The 21,703-nt window shown below is 39.5% G+C and overlaps 1 protein-coding gene across 1 annotated transcript in view; it reads left to right on the top strand.

Moving 5' to 3' along the window:
• Window positions 1-21,703, top strand: part of LOC140244665 (lysosome-associated membrane glycoprotein 1-like) — a 40,317-nt gene that overhangs the window by 6,735 nt on the left and 11,879 nt on the right. The window contains exons 2-3 of the mRNA XM_072324285.1: window positions 19,071-19,345; window positions 20,362-20,587. Of these exons, the coding sequence (XP_072180386.1) occupies window positions 19,071-19,345; window positions 20,362-20,587 (501 nt within the window). The remainder of the gene's footprint in view (window positions 1-19,070; window positions 19,346-20,361; window positions 20,588-21,703) is intronic.

The raw sequence follows: 21,703 nt of genomic DNA, 5'->3' as shown, positions 1-21,703 counted from the left end.
CACATTCTTTTTCCAGCAAAGCAGAACTGTAGATTGAACGGTGATAAGTTTACAGAAAACTCCATTTCCAATCTTGTATTTTCTCCATATATGGCTGTCATAATTTTGACATTATATTGTTGGCATTTGGCAAACCAGGGACCTAGTTCCTCTTCATGTATACTCCTGGAAATCCTGATTTAATTCTCTGTGTTTCTTTGCCTTGTTCTTACTGACTGCTTTTCCCATAAAATGCCCAACTGAGCCATTGTGTCTTGGGGTTGCCTGTGGTATTCTAATGATTATTTTTTTTTTTTGTGGAACTCTACAAATTGCTACCAACCAACTTCACTACTTGCTCAGATCAACTACAAAACTCACTGTTGGGCAAGCAAAATCACTGTTGATAAATTAGATTAATAATGCACAAGTATGGCAATTCAAAGTATGGGGCCCCTTGCCCAAACTGCCCATTCAGAAAAGTTGGAAAAGTATCTTTTGCAGTGCCCACATACTGTATGAAGATTGCTGAGAAAACCTTTAAAGGGATGGGATAGTTTTGGTTGAGATAGGGGTTTAGGCTTTAACTCTTTGCGAGATAATTAGAAACGACTTGAAAGAACAAAGAGCATACAATTCTAAGAGACATTAAGAGTTTATTTCATGAAATCAGTTTTGAAATGGCTGAGATATCACAAGGCAATTAAAGCAAGATAAAGTGGTCCTAATAAAAGGTGGGTACCACCTACCGTACTCAACGTATGTGCCGTCAACTTGCACAGAGTTGACAATAGCTCTGTGACTCAACACTCTATAGTGTACGTGATGCGTAAGGTGGCCTCAAAAGTGCATCCAGCACTGTACTGATGATTAGCGCTTGTATTATGAGTAATGTAGAGGTCTTTCTATTGGGTAGCCAGAAAGGGGAAGGGGAAGAACAAAAACAATTCAGGGGCTAAAGCTTGAAGTTAGGATGATGGATACGTTTATGAAGTTCATTTGTAAATGCCATGCCTTTTGCCGTCATTACCAGTATACGCTTTCAATAGGTAGTATGAATCTCATGATCCGTTGACCAGTGGCATGAAGTTTTCGCGAATTGGAGCTGACGGCATTTTAGTGCATATGAATGTAGTGAAGACAAGAATATTCGTGTACTTTTACATTTTGCAGATTTTGGTTTGTCTAGAAATCTGGTTTTAGAATGCATTATGCGGTCCAGTAAGGAGAGAGAAATAGAGAGAGAGAGAGGGACAGAGAGAGAGGCAGAGAGTGGGGGGGGGGGGGTGGGGGAGAGGTGTGGGGGAGGGGCAGGGTCTGGGCTTTGTTCACAATTGTTCTGTAGCAGCCACCTGCTTATAGAAATATTTGACAGCAGTCAGCAGTTGGCAACATTGGGAAAAAGAAAGGAACTTGCAGATAAAATAATTGTGACTGCAAAAGTAGTGAGAATTTGGCCAAAAAGTGATTTTATGTGATAAGAACAGAAAAGAATACAGAATTACATTGTAGTTGCCTTCCTTGAGAGCACTGATAAAATATCAGTTCTTTGTGAAAGGTCACCAAAATTTAGATAAAGTTGGCCATATTTGGGCCTTGACTTCCACAAGCCAGCGATAATGTTATTAGTGACACAACATTTGCTCCTGCAACAATTGCCGCCATTTTGATTTTCTTCAAGGACTTAATGGGGTTGTGATAGGGTTTCAGGTTTACATTTTGTAGTTTGATATGAGAATTAGGCTTAGGGTTACAGTTATGTTTGTGGGTAGAATTTATGTTCGGCTTAAAGATAATAAAAAGTTTTGGTACCTCAAAAGTTTCCCTGAATTTCCTTGTCTTGGTTTGTGTTTCACGTTAAAGTACGTTGTATGTGAGAATTACTCGCCCCAAAGTGCTCTCATGTCTTAGTAATCATGCAATAATGGTTTCGTACCAGAGCCGTCGCCGTACAGCGTCGATAAATATTGTACGAAACCACTGACTGCGACCAGCAGCGTGCAGCCCATTGTACGCATAGCTAACTGCGACCAGCAGCCCCATACGCATAGCGTAATGGGGCTTCGCATTGTAGCATTCAGGATCATGACAGAATTAGTATCGCGGGTAAATGTCAACTTAAAATCCCAAAAATTCTTCAATTTGAAGACTTACCAATGAAGGTGAAGTATTGAAAACAGGCTTCGAGCAACGTTTGGTTCTGCCTATAGTCCCTTTCTGTTCGAATTGATGATTGAATGTGACTCGGTCGAAAGGACCTTGGGAGAGCTACATACACTAACTACTACGGCCAGCGCATGCGCACACAAACATCTTATCCGTTAATGGATTTGAAATTTGTGCGCATGTGATGTGTTCGCATGCACTGGCTGCAGTATTCAGTGTATGTAGCTCTCCCAAGGTCCTTTCGGCCGAGTCACATTCAATCATCAATTCGAACAGAAAGGGACTATAGGCAGAACCAAACGTTGCCCGAAGCCTGTTTTCAATACTTCACCTTCATTGATAAGTCTTCAAATTGAAGAATTTTTGGGATTTTAAGTTGACATTCATCCTGCGATACTAAATCTATCATGATCCTGAATGCTACAATTCGAAGCCCGATTACGCTATGCGTATGGGACTGCTGGTCGCTATGCGTATGGGGCTGCTGGTCGCAGTTAATTGCATGATTACTAAGACATGAGAGCACTTTGGGGCGAGTAAATCTCACAGTGTTTGTTATATGAAAGGTACTTTAACCTGAAACACAAACTAAGACAAGGACATTTTTGAGGTACCAAAACTTTTTATTATCTTTAAAGTGTGCAGATATTGCATGGGAGCAAATGTCACAGGAGAAAATGTCATGGAACTAATGTTATCAGATTGGAGAAAAATTGGGAATTACAAAATGTACTTCTACCTTGCACAAGGGATTAAATATCAATTCTTGGTCAGTTATCAAGATCCATGAACTTTGTCAAAATGTCAATGAAAGGCTCCACAAGTATATACATACTAATGGCAGATACATTGTGAGAAAGTGGGGACATTGCACTTTAAACTACACACTGAAATTGAATTGCCTTTTTTCCATTGAACATGCTAAATTTCCAAGTTGTGGTCCATCATGGAAGATCCACTACCAGCATTTATCTGTGAAGATCTACTCATTCATTTTGACAGTAATTGTAAGTTGACTTCCGTAGAACGTCACAGAGAGACCAGTTCAAGAGTGTGCAATATACACGTGTGAGTATCGTGGTCTCTAATAGTGATGCGAGATCCATGCATGCCATGCGGCCAGAGGTCATAGGAATATACCAAAGGTGTTCCACAACCACGGCCACAATATACATCTGGAACAGGGCTATAAGAATATCAATGTTGAAGTTCAGAGCACGGTCTGTGTTTGAAACTGGAATGTGCAAACCGTCACACTACGCAGGGGTGGTTCTTTTGAGGAAGTGCAATCAGCAACTGTTATTTTCACGACACGCTTGATCTGGTTCCATGTGTTTCTTTTCCTTTGTAGCAGGCAGGTGATCAAGGGCACACACTTTTATTTGCAGTGGCCTCAAGAGTGTTTGTTAACCTGTTGAGGACCGACTGATTTTGCTACAACACGCATATCCCATAGACACCTGCCCGAGTATATATTCGGGACTCGTCCTCAACGGGCTAAAGGGGCTCTGGAGACAATTTTCATAATTTCACATCATTTACTGCATAAATCGGTAGTGCCATGTATAGGTTTGTGGAATTGATTGTTGTCCTTTAGCAGATAAACCAATACCTTGAGAAATCCTAAACAAATTACACTGAACAAGGATGATGACATAGGAGGCTCACATATTCCAGTAAAGTAGCAATGTAGCCATTACTGTAAAAGTGGATATTGTCGCGCGACTAATTTTTTGTGCTTGGCCGGATAAGAAGAGCTTCGCATGTTTTTAATTCCGTGTAATCAAGACATCAACTAAAGTACTGGAACATATGGCACGCAAAAATGCTCGCATGCTTTTATTTTCGCCCTAGCTTCTGGTTGCGCGAAATGTGCGAAAATTTCAACACCGCAAAAATTTCCACTTTTACAGTACCCTACTACTTGCTGAACAACTTCATCTGTATACTATGCATGCTTTCCTCTTGTGTTCTACTTCCTTAAGCATCCAATCATGCATTCTTATGTAAAGCTACAATGTCATCATCCTTGTTCATTGTGATTTTATAAATTTTTCATATTCCTCATCGCAGTCACTGTAAATTCTGAAACTGTGTACTTGGTATAACCAATATGTTCAAATGTGTAAAAATCAGCCAGAAGTCTCCCTTTAAAGTGGGCATGTGGGTGTGATAGCTGTATGAAGGTTCCATTGATAATTTGTGATAAAATTTATCATGTTACATAGCATGAAGTACAGGACATCATGGTTCAAGGTTTCCATGCTAGCTGAGTGTTTTTTGAGATAATACAAATGTATACATAAAAGGTTTGTTTCAGTTTGGCTATTTATTCATTTATTTATTTTTTTTGTTGTTGTTGAGAGACAGTCTTAGAGAGTTTCTTGGTGTATGACACACAGCAACCACAGTAACCATCCTTGATACTTGGTATAAGTTTGAAGACGACAAAATCCCATGTCAAATAGAACTGTGACCAGTAGGGTCAAGGAGATCCAATATTTGTAAATTCTGCAGGACTGCCATTTTATTTGTGGGGATTTTTATAATGATATAAATTGTGTTTTCTTCTTGCAGCCCTGTAAATGTGTGTTATCAAGGATAAGATTTGTCTGAAGGTTATGTACAGTACTTACATTTTGGCCAAATATCCCGGCTTTATTTACTTTAGAGTCAATTACATTTTAAACAGTCAGACACCAATGTGTCATATTCTGCTACCATATTTATTCATCTACTTAACTTTGGTTAAATTCATATCTAAAGCTTGTGACTGTATTGAGTTCAGAGAGTTCAGTCGTAGACAATTAGGAATCTACTCATTTGACAAAAGAGCCGGGCGTTCTACAAATAGCATCTTCCAGATCCCCTCGGAACGACTTCCCGGGCTCGGCTTTGCAGTTAGGCCCGGTCCCCGGCGCGGAGAGCCGAATCAGCGACGAGTCGCTTCCAAACGGCGAACAGCAGCCAGTGCGCGGAGGAAGTGGCATTAAATTGGTGATGGAAGCAAAGTGTAGGGGGGGGGGGGGAGGGGGAAGGGGGAGAGGGGAAGGGGAAGGGGGAGGGTTAGGTGTGAGGTGGCATCACCTGCTTGGGTATACATGTCTACAGCTTGATATGGAGTCCTAAGTGTGGCTGTGGTTGGGGGTAGGGAGGGGGCATTAAAGAGCAACTTTTTCATCCGTATTCCTTGATATAAAGAATTGTAATCCAAAGATCATACGCTTGTAAAGAAATGGGCTGATATCACTGGCCGATCGTGACTGTGTTCAAGGTATTTGCTGTTGTCTTGATGGTCTTTGAAGGTTCAAGCCCATAACAAGGCTCCTGATAGAATTTTGCATGCTTTGTTCCAATTCTTGGACCCTGCTTTAATTTGAAAAGGATATTAGCACCACTTGGTTTCATTTATAGGATATGGTAGATGACAGTGTGACTGACTTCTCTGCACATTGTGATATGCTACTCGTTTCAAGAAATGATCTAAAGGAAAATGTTTTTCTTGCATTGGAAAGACAATTTTTTTTCCTATCCTCTGTTGTATGTCTTTGATTGCACTTGATATGTAATTGGTGCCGTCAGAAGCGAGCCAACAAAACTGTCAAATTATCGTGACAGAGAGCGCAGACATCACTTCTTGCCACCTGTTGCCAATTCTTCAAGTTCAATCATTCGCTTCCAGCTGCTCAAGTGTGCTGAAAATGTGCTAGAAATTCTTTGTAATATAAAGAAAGTTTGCCAATAAATAGGAGAAAAGGAATGTGATGCTTACAAATTTTATTTCATTTTACTATTTTTTTTCTTTTGGTTGTTTTTGTGCTTTTGCCATTGATGTTGAAATTTCTAACAGCAGTGTGTGTCTGTCAAATATCCTTGATGAGTCCAGTGAATATTAGCAAAAACTGACTGCCTGTAGTGGTCCATCATAATCGAGCTGTGAGAACTTTCCCTATCTGAAACATTATAGATCTGCGCATTTTTTTATGTAGACCTACATTTAAAGACCTGATAGTGTGGGGATAACATGGAGTGGAAAGACTGGCCTGACCCGGATATAATTTGAATATGAATACTGGGTCTTTAAAGGTCTGTATACTTTTCTGATGCAAACCTACCAGTCAGTCAGTTTCTGTCAGAATAGTGCATTGTGCAAACCTGTAACATGGTATAATAAGCCAGTTCGGAGTTCCACTTTGCGCATGAGTAGAAACAAGGTCATTCGGACCAACAGGCTTGTTGGTTTTTAAATTTACTGGGATAAGCATCTGTCATGTAATGATTATTCATGTAATCCTTATAAATGGCGCTTGCCAGCACATCCACCTGACAGCAAAAGTGGTATTTGGCAATATCAATAGAAAGAGATTGTCAATACATCCAATGCAAAATAATGAAATGGATGCTTTCTCAAGTGTGAATTGACAGATCATTCTGCTCATCTGGTCTACGCAAGTTTATTCTTTGTTTGAACGGGATTGATGAATCCCATAAATTGTTACGTAAAGCTTATGCATTATGTCGCTCTGAAAACGAGTGAAGTGCCCCTAACCAACTGAGAAAAAAGAAAGGTCATTCGTACCAATGTGCCCATGAGCTAACTCCGAACTGGCTTATTGAAGAGTTTGTTTGCAAAAGCCGATATGTCCATATTTGCCAAATGGAGATATTTGCGATTAAAGGTCAAGAAAAATAAAGAGAATAATAAGAAAATGTTTGCTTCTTTTGACCATATCTTCAAAAATGTACCTTCAAAAATGTACCTTTATATGTAATGACCAATATATCATTTAAAAGGTATTATTTTGTACTTTATGACAGAGACCGTAATTCAAAATCTTCAAAAATGGACTTATCGCTTTTTGCAAACAAACTCTTCAATTGTTCAGAGCTACAGATCTGTGGACCAGCAGAAAAAAACACACAAACAAACAAACAAACAAAAACAAGACAAAACAAAAAACAACTAGAAAACCAATACTCTATTGCAGGCCCAGATATGTAATATAAATCCCTAGTATATAGGTGTCAAAGGCTATATGATATATCTACAGTACAGATGCACAGAATTGCTAAAGACGGTGTTCATGAAAGAGTATGTTTGATGACCTTTGTTCAAATAGATTTGTCTTTGATATCTCAATGGAAATTTAACATTGTATCTTACAAAAGTTCACATTCTTCCTAGCTTTTCTTTTCTCCAAGCTAGTCAGTTTAAACATGTAAATATGATTTACTTTTGGTGTTGATTATATGGGCTGCAATCCCATCAAGCCTTGCTGAACTGTGGGTCTTTCAGTTTAATAGTACTGTCTCGCTTCAAGCTTTTTCATAATATGACTGCGCGTACAAGAGAATTGTTCTTCCCTGCAGGAACAGAAACTGAAACAAATATTAAGATTCCTATGAATCAATTCAAATGAAAGTAGCGATTGAAGGTTCTTCCTGATTTGATTTCTAAATTGTGAATATACACTGCCCTCAACAACAAACAGGCTTTTGTAAGAACATTGAATCCTCCAGAAGGATGCTGCTATTGTGTAAAATGTGCATTAGTTATTCGAGACAGTATAGCAATGGACTTTCATCTGCATTCTGTGCATCTAATGAATTTATCTTTCCATACATTCAATGTCACATGATGCTGGATAAAGAGTTATTTTATCACCGAGGACTTTGTATCCTTCTGCTCAGAGATTGCTTTGCACTCAAAAGGTTATGGTTTGTATGCTTTCGAGAACTCCTAGATGTACTAATGGCAATCTTGTTGGACTGATGTGTGTATGAATTGCCATACAACTAGAAAATTATCATTTCTTGTGTATACATGCCCTTTTAACACAAGTTCATTGGGTCACAGTCTGGTCCTTTCGATGGATTGAAAGCTTTTTGTGTGTTGTTAGAAAAGAAGGGGATGTTATAATGGCTTATAGATCCTGCCAGTCTGTATCCTTATACTGTTGGCCTGCTAAACATAATGTCCATGTATAATGTACATGTACATCGCTATTCAGACTATGTCATTCTTTTCTCCAAGAGGTAATGATGAAACACTGTTATACCATAACAGGATTACATATTGTATAGCGTATCTATTTGATTAACCTGTATATTTTTCTCTTGTAAAATTACAGTAAGACCTTCAGCCATCATGCTTCTCAGTCCCATGCATTGGCATTGCTGTTATATGTAACTTGATGCAGTTTGCTACCTTTGTAGTATTGTATTCAACCTCAGAACAGTGTGCATGATATTAGGGAGTGTTCACCCGCCTGTTTTTGCTTTGTTTTGATGATTGTACATTGTTTGTTTGTTGGGGGTGGGAGAGGGTTCTTGTATTCTCGTATCCACTGTATAATTCTCCTGAATATATTAGGCTGAACTCGCCTATATGATGCAGTTACTCAGTCAGGTCTCCTGGTGCTACCTTTACAATAGGGTTCAGACAGCAGAAGGAATGAGATTCGGATCGCGATCAGAATCGCAATCCGAATCACAATTTTTCAGTTTGCAAGGCCTGCGTTCATTATTGTGAGATTTGGATGGCACTCTAAACGTCCATGTTCGGATTGCCTTCCAATCTCACTCCCAAACAGCCCCCCGTAAGTATTCCGCATGTTCTAGATGCTCCGGAATAGCCATTTTGCATTCTCCTGCTGTCTCTATGGCAACCAGTTACCGTGAAGCTCCCACAATGCAGCAGACGATTGGAAGGGGAAAGCTTCAGGATGCCTAGACACTTTCATGCTTGACGTCTCACTGTGATAAAAATAGCAACAGTGACTCAAATTTTGCCGAGATGGTACAGATAAGGGCTTTTGATTCTGTCGCCATTGTTTCGCTGCTCTTGTAACAGCTAACATTCATGATTTCCTTTTTAGTCTGCAAAAGTGTAAAAGGAAGAGGAAAGGGTGCTGCTGTTTCTGTGTTCATAAAATGTACAATACTGTAGTTTAAAAGAATGACTTTATGTGTCAAATGGCTCATACACCTGTGTAGTTTATCGTAATGAAAAGATGTAGCTGGCGGGAAGGGATTTTAGGTTCAATTTTGGTAAAGGAAAGGGTTGAAATAGAGCTGAATGTGTCAATAATTCTTGATATAATTATGGTTTTTGCGACAGGGAGATTAGATATTGTTGCCTTTGTATCTCAAAATCTTTGAGGTCGAGGGATTTCTTTTATTTTTTTCATTCAAGAATGTTGCACATGATATTGAATACTGATAATGTATATAATGTAATCCTAAAGTTTAGTCGATGATTAGAACCACAAGACATATTAGGGTTTACGCTGTATCCACGAGCCACAAGGGTCCCCACTCATATGTTCTCTCCGTGTGGACACAATAGTCAACGAGCTTGTGAGTTAGTGTGAACCTGACTTCTCGTTTGCTTCAGGGTCAACCTTCAGTTGCGCTATTTTGTATGGGCATAAGGTCATAGAGAAGACCCTGCACTTCTGGTATAATCATTGAGCTGGATTCGCTCATTAAAGTTATATCTTAAAGTTTACGTGCGCATGTGAACCCGCGAATTGAATTCACGAGTGGAGCTAATCATCGACAGTTCAGTTTTTGACCTAAATTTAATCAAGTTTGGCAACTGCGTGTGAACGTAACTTATGAGTCTTGGTCACGCTGACACAAAAGGCTGTTGGTCTATTTCAGATGAAACATAATTGGGTCATAAAATGGAGGGCACTTTTATGAGGCAATATGCCATATAATGTCCGCTTCTATGGTGGGCAACTTGTTCTTTGCCCAAGTACGTACATGTAACCACCTGCTGCCAACTTACGGCACTTCAATTGTACATGTACTTGTTTGCTGGCCACGCTTGATGCATCTGTTTTTGATGGAAACATGCCTTTAATTGCCAACAGGTCAATTAATGAGTTTAAAATCGCTAACGCTGGACCTCCTTGTGCTGCGAGCCGTTGGTAGAATCTACTAATTTTCCCTTTATTAGGTTGGCATGAAGTTTGACATACGAGGTATTTAGGACTTGGCAAATAATTGGCGATTAGGTAGGTTTTGCGTTGCCAAAGGGGACAGCTAAATTTGTGACACTGTGGCCTCGCCTTTATTTTTAGGTGGTTTTTTTTTTTGACTTGTTTACGTGACTGTTTCTTCTTTTTTTTTGCAGTTATGGCTTACGTTTGGAAAGCAACTGACAAGTTTTGTGTTTCATTCAAGGCGAGGAGCCCCTTTTTAGAAGCTATTTTACTGCAAAATAAGGGGGAAGAAAGTGGCGTATCAGTGCAATCGTGTAGCCAAAAATGGACCAGTAGCAAAAATGCCGCATGCTGATCGATCATGTGACCGATTGTATCCAGTCAGTGGTAACTGCATAATTATAATTATCATCCATGTCATAGTGATATTTGAATTCTGAAAGTACATGTATAACTAGCCCTTTAAATACTAATCCTAGCAGTAACTTTTTAAGTTATAGTTTAAATTTCTTTGAGAAAAGACTGGGGGGGGGGGGGAGGAGAGAGGCTGAGTTCAAGGGTCGTGCAGTATTGTGGCTAATTGTCCAATGAACAAACTATCATACCATCAACTTTATTTTAGTATCCCAAATGTCCCCCATGTGTTATTTTTAGTCCTGCCAAAGTCTTTATGCATTAGAATTAACTTTATAGTTGCATGCATGTTGTACTCTGCAGAAAGTTGACACTCAGTTGGCAGTAGACCACCATGATATTGAAGTTAGCACTTGTCGACAGTGTAGTTTAGTTACTACAGCCCTGCTCTGCTGAACTTAATGTGCACTGTATTGTACAGGTACCAGGAGAGTGTCGAAGCTCCCTGTTTAATTACTCGAATGGTTATCATCAAACAGCCTGCCCCATGAACCATGCACAATATTGAATACCAAATTTGTGACAATGCTGTCAAGGAGCCAGCAAAGATTCTCTATATGTGGGACTACATTTTTTTCTATGTAAAGCTTTGCAGATACTTGTAACTGCAGCACTCAATCTTCAAGGGGTGTGATGTGATAAAGTGATGAATTTAAATGTGGACTCCTTTTTCATCTTTTTGGTTTTGTCTCCCAATTACTGTAAGTTTTGTTCTTCTCTTATCCAATTTTGCAAACTGACCATCAAGAACAGATTCCTTTTGTTTTCTGCCTTTAAACAATGTCACGCCTACAAGGGTGATTTTGGCGTAATTCATGCAGTACAGCTTCCTTTCTGTGACAATATTGTGCCTCCGTAGTTTAATAGGCAGATACATGTGTAGTTGTAAATCATTTAATGTGGTAATCATCACATGATGCATTGATATGACTTAATTACAATTGTAGACCCAAGTATATACAAAGTCTACATCATGTGCTATTAAAATCTAAGATGTCTGTGTGGTCTGTTTTCGGTTTCTGTTCATGATTACCGGTTAATGGCTTCTCGCTAAAATTGCGATCGATAGTACTGCCTCAGCTGTAATCGGAGCATTGAAGAAGGATATTTTTTATCAGGGATAAGATTTTCTCTCCCTTCTGGGGTCAAATGACAGTTTTGGTCTCTATTTACTTTCATTTCCTTGTTTACTTGCCTACTTGTGGAGCCTGTTATTAAAATTGACCAAAGAACTTCTTTCTCCACGTTTTTATGAGTTTCTCTGCATTCTAGTTTGTTTGTTTAGACGTTTAAACGCAGGTTACCCCCTGTTTGGATGCAAGCCAGTTTATGCCAAAACTTGATAAAGAAACGACATATAAAGAATCATCATATAGCCGACAGACCATTCAGATGCTAATCTCGACTGTTCAGGAAAATGTTGTGTATTATTAAAATGTGCAGTTTCCCACTGTGCATGCTGTTATGGTCATGAGTGACAGCTATGGGGTCACCTTTTGTGTGCGCTCCTATTAAGCCCCGCCCAGTTATACCGTTCTATGGTCGATACAATGCTCTGACCATCTTTTCGTTAGGTGTACATTGTTTCAATTTACGTCATTATGTTAGTCAGCGTTCAGAGGTATAAATTCATCATATAGCTATACAGATCTGGTATAGCTATCCCGTTCTGTTTTTTTTTTTTTTTTTTTTTTTTATTTTTTTTTTTTGCGTCTGAACGCCCTGTATGAGCACTCAGACGTTTGGCTGTTTTTCAGAAAGTCCATGTAATAATAAAGCATGATAACAGTTTGCATTTAAAGTAATACATGTACATGTACACAATGTAGCACCACAAAGAAAAAGAAAAATGAAAGTGTATAAAATTGAGAAGGACTAGGAGGTAATAAGTCACGAGCAACTAGTTTGCCATTCCCTTAGCGTACAGAACAAACTTACAATCAGCTGTAAATTTAAAAGTATTAAGTACATATGCCAGATATGAGCACAGCTGTTTTACTGTTATCAAGTCTTTGCATGTGTACTGGCCATGGCGTCATTGTTTCTGGTATTAAGGGCTGCGATTGTTGTCAATGTTCGTGGAGCCCGGCTGGATCAACTGTGGGTAGCCACAAAATAAGGGAGATTGGTTTGCTGATGCTACTGTATGAGCCGTTCTGCTTTTAAAGGGGAACTCGGAACTTGTTATGGTCTGATACGAAAGAACAAAATCTTATAAGCGCAATAATGAAAATTTGATCAAAATTGCAGAAAACTTAGAAAGTTATGAAATTGTGAAATTTCACTATAAACTTTGCAAAACAGTTTTCAAACAGTTGATACGAATATCATGCAAATGTGAGCTGATGAAGTTACCACCTCACAACTTTCCATTGATCCTTACAAAAATAATCAAAATAATTCAAGTTTTCTGCTTCAAAGGTGTGAAATATGTTATTCCTTGCTTAATGACTTAAATATTGCAAAGGATTTGAGACAAAGATGTAAAATTTTCACTCTTGAAAAAAAAACAAAAAACCAACTACCTGGAAATATTATGATTTTGTGTGCAATTTGTGAGACAATGGCATCATTGCAAATTCATATCTGTGAGAGAATTGTTTTGCACAAATGAGCAAATTTGTATGTTTTTATAACTTTCTCACTTTTAATCCAATTTTGATCAAAATCCTTACTGTTTTACTTGTAGAATTTACTCTTTCTTTTCAGTCACACTTTTATAATTGAAGCGGAATTCCCTTCAGGAAGTCGTAAAGTGTAGTTGTGAGGAAATTGGGATGGAGGGGTACACATGAAATGCTTCATAGTTTGGACTCCAAACCACAAGCCACTCATCTTGGCTGAAGGGGGTTAGCCTGTGGCTTGAACTCTGCCCTTCGTTGGGTCTGGCTCACCCTCATGTGATTGTGATGGCTGCGAAAAATGCTCAATGATTTTTTAATACCTAGCACTACTCAACCCGTTCCCAGTCCATCCCTCCCTCATCGCCCAAACCGCTTTGACGAAACGGTGATGCCAGCGTTAAGATTGCATAGCCGTGTCATTTGGAGGTGGAAAATTTACCCCCCCCCCCCCAACACGCACACTCACGCAGCATCATCTGCACGCACTCTACCAGAAATTTTTAATCTGCCTAATTGGCAAACAACAGATGCAAAGTGTACTGATAGAAAAAAAAAATACACACATGAAAATAGATAGATTAGGAGAGATTGAGAGCACTCTGTATTTTTCCTTAAAAAGCCCTATCACACACACCATTAAAAAAAAAAATGTGATTCAAATCGCGCTTTTTTGCATACTGGTTCACATGTGTATAGGAAAAACAATTCCGGGACCAAATCGCACTGGCTCGTATAACGTAAAAAAAAACACCTTTACCATGAAGTGTACAGTGCATGCAACATTTCTTTATGTTGCATGACAGTCTATGGCAGTCAATGCCAGATGCGTGATATGATTTGGTCGAAGATTGTGAGTTACCGGGTTCCATTCTGAGCCATCAAGCTGCAGGGAATTAAGCATTGGGCCATTGTGTTTGTGTGTATATGTGTGTCTGTGCATGTGTGTTAGAGAATCGACATGCAACGAGCGAGTATCATAAACTGTGCTCATCATGACTCGGTATGCTGCGTATCACGCAGTGATGTCATCGGAGCCCAAAGTCACGGAGAGCCGACAGACACAAGAGTCTGTTGTACATTTCGACCAAAGTTTGAAGGGTCCCATAAAAGAATAGCTCGTGAGTCTTTGGTAGGGGGAGTTGACCAGAAATAAAGTGCCATGACCGTGCTGCATAAATATTTGCCATTTCGTCAGTTAGATCTATCCTGAATTTGTTTGTGTATCACTGATAGCAGACTGCATTACAAGGTAACTGTACCAATCTTTTTTTTTTTGAGAAAGAAACTTGGGGCCACCCTCTTGACATAAGTTGCCAAAAGCCAATGTACAGCCTGTATGTGCTGTCAACATTCTTTTTTTTGTTTCTTGTCCCATTTCTTATGTGAATTTCTCTTTAATAGCTTGTTGCAATTTTGTGACATGACGTATGCACTTTTATGTACATCAAGTTTTAAAGGCAGACACAGTTTCCAAGTAAATTTTACTAAATACTAAAAAAAAAACCAAAACACACACTTGGCCTTTAATACAGTGTTGTTGTTCTCCTGTCACTGTAAGACCACAGATCTATCGATTAGAAAAGATACTGTTGGCATGAGTTTTTGATAAGAGTAAGATACAAGAGTTGAACTGAAGGGATATCAGAGTTCTGTGTGCTTTACTCTTGTGGTAGAAGGCTTGTGAGTTTGAATGGTAAGTTATAAATAGTACGTCATGACAGTAGCGGTATTCACACCACAAGTGAGTTGTCAGTTTTGGCAAGAATCAATTTTATTTGCCGCCGCTGCATAGGACAAATTATCATGATATTTCAAAACCTAGAAACGCACTCTGAGAGCGCAGACCTCCGCCAAGCAGCTACTTTCCACCGATGATCTTGCTCTTCCCAAAGAGATTTTTCTCCTCTCCACCACCGGGGAAAAGCTCTTTGGGCTCTTCCAAAGAGATCAGTGATTTCCATCCATAGGTATACATGCTGAAAAATCATCCGATTTCCCAATATATAGAAGCATTTGTTACGTCATAAACTTCCAGCTGCGCGGCGCGCCTCACCTTGGCAGAAAAGAGAGCACGCACTTTGGTGCGCGCATGCAAACCTCAAGTTCGCGCAGCCTGAACTCCCAAGTTCATCGACCCTACCTGCCAAAATATCAAAAAACCTTCATAAATTCCCAAAAAATTCTCGGATCACCACCAAAATATAATCATCTGTTATTTGTATCATTCTAAACCTTTCCTGCAAGTTTCATCCAAATCCAATAACTACTTTTTGAGTTATTTTGCACACGGACAAACTAACAAACGAACAAACCAACGGTAACGAAAACATAACCTCCTCCCTCGGCGGAGGTAATAAAATCAACAGTGACTGGAATGTGACCCCAGGCATCCGAGTGTACTGGCCTAGTGTGTGATTTGTATTGTGGGATTAAAGACATTAATAAAGTTTCCATGTGCTGTTCACACATGCCATGCAGGGCAAATTATTGCAATGTTTGAAAGAAAAATCAAGTGGTACTGATTTTCATATCATGATGCAGATTGTGATCGTTGTTACTTGTAAAAAAAGAATTTGTGTGTCCCCACACACACACACACACACACACACATGCACGAATGAATGGTTTTTGCATCACATTACAAAACTTGAGTTCAAAAAACATTTATTTGAGCATGTTTCAAGATTGCTGCCTAGATGTTCAACTTCAAACTTCCATTTTTACCCCTTATTGTGATCTGCTTTAGCAAATGATGGCTAAGACCGATTTCTCTCCTTTTACAAGCTGCAGTTCGTACTTCAAGGGAATCCCTTCAATAACAAGGGTAGATAACAAGAGTCTGCTTTATTGTGAGAAAAATCTTTAGGGGCCCAAATTTCCCTTGCATGTTGACATATAGTGCTATCTCTTACAATCCAGATTTCAGAGCCCCAAAATACATGTAAAGCAATGCAGGCAAGATCTGTTTGCAGATAAAGCGAGGTAGGATCACCAGTTTGATGAAACTAAAGGGGAGAATCGCAAATCCTGTCAAAATAAGCCATTCAGCACTGCTCTACGTCTCAATCAGTAGATATCACTGAGTGAATGTACTGATACGACAATTCCTGTGATCTGAGGTACTTTTGTAGGTTAATATAAAGACAGGCGGATCCAGGAATTCCGGAAAGGGGGGGGGGGGAGGAAAAAAATGAAGGGGGAGCGCACATGCTACCTTTCATTATTTTTCTTTTTATTTATTTTATTTCAACAACAACAACAACAACAAAAATAAAGGGAGGTGCATGCCTGGTGCGCCCTACTGGATCTGCCACTGTAACAGGTGCACCGGCCCAATCCTACATAGCATACATGGCCGCTTATCTTTCCTCAATAGGTTCGATGTGCGATTGCCTAGATTCATTGATGATGGGGTATCTAGATTCATGTGTTGGATGGTGTTTCTGGAGTAGCAGTTAGTGATTTAGATGTGTGGCCATTCCTGTCATGTGTGTACTGGTTTAGGGGAGTAAAATTTTATTGGAGCATCATGAGGGGAATGCTTGCATGATATACGTGTATTGTATGAGCATTGTGTTCATGAACCCCATTGTTGGTCATATGGGGATTTTAAAGTGGCTGACCTTTGGACACCACTTTAATCAACACTATATCTTGCATGATATGTGCCCCTCTATCACGAGACCAACAAACAAAGGCAGTTGGTGTTTTTCAGTAGGCCAGAACAATAATCACTTTAGATCACCTTGGCAGGATATGATTTTTTATGTTTTCAGGCTAAGTTAACCTTTTCTTTCCTTTTTGCCAATGCTAGACCTGAAGTGCTTGGTAGGCCTATGTGGAATAAACCTTTTTTTGTGGCTTTGTTTTGTAAAAATTTTTTTGTTCTAAAGGTTTTTATCTCTCATCTTGGTTTTCTAGTTTTTACCAGTTTTCCTACTTGCATGAGTTGTGTGTCAGTGTGTATGAAAAGCCTACAGAAGTCTCAAAGTCTTTGAGAGCTTTGATACTTCTGACATTACCGGTAAGCACTATTGTTGCTTTGAGTGTCTACCACCTTTAAAGCAGGGCTCGACACTAATGGTGGCCTGGTGGCCCGGTGGCCCGGGGCCACCAAAATTTCAGAAATGAAGAATTTGGTGGCCTGATCGGGCCACGAAAAAAGGGCGGATGTTTGCCTTTGGGCAACCAAAAATAAAAGTTGGTGTGGAGCCCTGTTTAAAGGCATGATTTACCATTTTCAGATGAAACAAAAACCCAGCATTAGTGTTTAAAATAGTTGTGAAATGTGAGTTAGGGATAGAAACAACCAATGTAAAAATTTGAATCAGTGTACTAAGTAGTTGATGTAAAGTATCGTCGAATGTACGAAATGTGAACAATAGTTATAATAAAAATGTTTCCAGATTAAACCATATACAGTTATGGTTTATTGAGAAAAACAGTGATATCTCCTTATGTTTTAGGCTTTATTGCAAAATTTTTAAATGGTAGGATGTTTTGGGATACAACTCACCTACACATACATGTATGCATATAATGTGATATCTGATAAACATTTTTAAAATCACTCTTACCAAAGGTAAACAGGGCCTTTAAGCTTAGAAGTATGCCTTCACATTATTTTGCTGCAGAGTGTCAAAATCCTGGTTTTGTTGAGCTCACCAAAGGGGTGAGTCAGTGGACTGGAATAGACCCTTGACTTCGAAACAACTTTTCTCCAGGCAGCATTCTTTCATGTTAATTACCCAGACGTTGCCGGGAGTTGCTGCCATCAAGGAGGTTCAAGAGAATGGAGTCACAACTGTCGTATTTCCTTTGAAGTCACGTTTGATGCCGCCACTCGAAAGTATTTGAAGCATGTGGCAAACTGGATCTGCCGCGCAGATAGGAAGACAATTGACTCATGTCTCATTGCATAATCATCAGCCACTTTCTAACGAAAATATGTCTTTGTGATGGTAATTACTTTTCGCCATCCCTACTTATAAAAGATAGGTGGTATATAATGGTAAAGACACAGGGATGCGCGAATAGAAATTGCGCAAAAAATGATGAAATGAAAATGAAAATTACTCGACTGGCCGTGCCCGGCCACTAATCTGATATATCTATTAATATAGAATTATACTCGAAGATTATTCCATATCAGTTTTATTTGGAGGAATGAAGTGGAAAAGTGATAAAACCGGCTTTCCGGGAGGGTACAGTTTTAAACACTTTCACATGATACAGCTCTGATTTACACTTTTGCACATATTTCTTGAAGGGATTGACCTTTGTTTAATGAGCTTTATCATTAAGTGAGATTTCGTTTCATTTAATAGATAAACAAGCAAAATATAGCCAACATTAAGTTCACGTTCAAAATGAATCTTCAGATTGCTCAGCAAGACGGCGGCATCAAACCCCGCCACCAAAGGCACAGATGCACCTGTGGAATTCTTTTGTACATCAATAGAAAAGTGACAACTGTTTGAATAATTATAGCCAGTTGGAACTCCATCTCTTAAACTTCCTTGCTGCCATATAGCTCTACTTCCAAAGGCTCAGTTAAAACGGAGCTTTAAGACTTGTTTCTCCATGCTGAATACATTTGTTTGACACCAGTTGTTTGCCATAAAATATGCTGCTAGGGGTTTTGTTTTTGAGAGCAGGCCCGATGCTGCGTATTTGGGCGATGTCCGCACCTGTATCACTTTATCTCACTCGATGAAACTCATCCATAGCGTTTCTGTGCTCCAAAATAAAACAAAACAAATAAAAACATAACAATACAAACAAAACAAAAATCTTGCCATACGAACCCAATTTTCACAGACCCATTACTCAGATACAAGAATTTTTTATTTTTTTTTTGCCTAGCCTACTAGTGCTGATCAATGTGCTTACTAAGCTTCTTGTGTTTGTTTTCCCTTGTTTTCCTCGCTGTTAGGGTTGCAATTGGCATTTGGTCAATTTGAGAGTAATGGCACCAGCACCACGGTTGGAACAGAAGCGCCGACAGAGATCCTGACTGGGTCTGTGATGACCACGGCTTTGATCGAGACGACGACAGCTCCTCAAACCACTCCCATGAAGACAACGATGGCGCCGAGGCACAAGTTTGTCGTCAACGACTCCAAAGGTGATGCCTGCATCATGGAGGAGATAAAGGCGTCATTCGTGATCCAGTACCAAATGACGAATGGTGACGGAAAAGTGGTGGAGGTGAGGTTTAGACCCACAGTAGACGGGGGTTGGACTGGTGATAAAGCAGTTTGGACTGCTGGTGAAGAGGTTTGGAATGATTGTACAGAAATTGGGACCACTAAAAGTGGGGTTTTAATCAGTAGTCGGGTATGTTTGGTTGGTTGGAACAGAAGTTTAGAAAGATAAAAAGGTTTGGACCAGTGTAAGGACCACATGGGAGGCCTTGAGTAGTAGAAAGCTTTGGACCGAGAGTACAGAGGTTTGGACCAGAAGTAGAGAGGTTTTGGTCCAGTAGTACAGAGGTTTAGACCAGAAGTATAGAGTTTTGGACTAGATGTAGAGATGCTTGGACCAATAGCAGATAGATTTGGACCAGTAGTAAAATGAAGGCCCAGAAAACGCTGATTTCTTTCCTTTCCTTTAATCATTTAGCTTCGAAAAAACCCCGCTGATTTCTTTCCTTTAATCATTTAGCTTCGAAAATTCGGCAGATGATAGACAAAACATTAGACTACAAAATTATGGCAAAAACAGAAATCCGATTGTTTTAACTTATTGTGATGATATAACTTCAAACTCGCTTTTCTCAGCTCAGCCGTCAGCGACTTTAGGATCCTTTTGTTGTAGCGGGTCACATGTCGCCGCTGGGGCGACAAGACCTCATATCTACAAAATGTCAAATGTTCAGGAGAGCCAAAAAAATATGGCGGCCAAAGCACTGTGGCAAATGGGATAGCCTTTCCTTTGACATGCCGTGGTGGCTTCATTTTTGGAGTTAGACAGTTGGGATTTGGACAGGACATCACTTAACCAATTATTTGACCATTAATTCAAAAAAGTCATTTTCACCAAAATTGCAGGTACAAGGTCTTGTCACCCCAGCGACGATATGCTTTTGAGCCGATAGCATGAAAAATTTCTTGCAAAAATAAAGACATTTACAATACCAGAACGTGTTGTATGTTCTTCATATTTTGATTTTGCATGTTCATTTTAATGACTCAATTTGACGGTCATTTTTTGTTTCCTTCAAGGACACAGTAAACTTTGAGTTGCCCCAGAATGCTGAGGTGGACCACAAAAATAGTTCCTGTGGAGGCCAGGGAATGGCACCCAAGATGACACTGTTGTTTGGCAACCCAACCGAAGGCAACTACTTTGTGCAAGAATTCACCATGTCAGCCAACAACTCTGCCCTGACGTACGTCTCACTGGCGCTGAAACACACTCAAACGAGATTCCCAAACAGCACACAAGCAGGTGGGTAAAATGCAAAATTTGCAAAAATTTCTGATTTTACAGTACTGTAAAACATGATATATTTACGGCATGAAATGTTTGCGAATTAAAGCCAACAGCCTTTTTTTGCGGCATGAAATTTTTGCAAATTGCCTCTGGCATTCAATGCATATATTGTAGACAAGAACTTTCACATGCATTTTAATTTTACGAATGTAGGCACTCGCAAAATTCGTGAAATTAAAATGCACGCAAACATTCCTTGTTTTACGGTAATTACGTGCATTCATTGCTGATTATTGAGGTTGATATGTCTTAGGTGTGGCTGAAAGCACACATAAAAGTTGTAGAGCTCCACTTGTAGGCTCTGTCTGTAGTCAAGGCATTTTCCCCCCTCCCTCATGTTTTCTATTCGTTTCATTTGTTTGTCAGTCCACTATCAGTACGAGGGCCACAACATACACTTCACACTTATTCCTGCATGTGCTTATGTGTATGTGTGCATTTTTTTTTCAGTGCATACACACCAACTTAAGGCATAACAGACAGTGATTTAATGGCTTGAGAGAATTCTGCCATCTTATTGGTCGAGCTGTAGATCTTTTTTTACAGGGAGCATGTTTGATATGAGTTGATAGAAACAGTACCAATGTTATCGTACATACTTTTACAGATGTAAGTAACAAAGAGTTTGCGCACTAAGCAAGCGTAAGCCTACATGCACTTGTCAAGAGATGGCTGGCTGTGCATACCATAATAACAAGTACCCCTTGTTCGCATACATTGCAAGCATTTGCACACTTTTTAGCAAGACATGGCTAGCCATGCATCAGTAAAAATTTTCATGCATCGGTATACAAATGACGCACAGGTCAGAGTGTGTCAGTCGGTATTGTATGCATAAGGTAACTATGGCATTCTTAACACACTCGCTTTCACCTCGTGGGTTTCGGCTAAATTCCACAGTTTCTGCACGCACACTATTCCGACTGATGCACGAAAAAGACGTGTGTCATCTGTGTTATATAATGGGTAATTTTCATGCCAAAAATCAATTTTTTTAATCATGTTACCCTTTGGTTAATTTAGTGGATGCATTTCCTTTTGGCTTGCCATAGACAAGAGCCCGAAAATCAT

The sequence above is a fragment of the Diadema setosum genome, chromosome 21, assembly GCF_964275005.1.
Source record: "Diadema setosum chromosome 21, eeDiaSeto1, whole genome shotgun sequence".
Taxonomy (NCBI): domain Eukaryota; kingdom Metazoa; phylum Echinodermata; class Echinoidea; order Diadematoida; family Diadematidae; genus Diadema; species Diadema setosum.
This window is presented reverse-complemented; position numbering and strand designations above follow the sequence as displayed.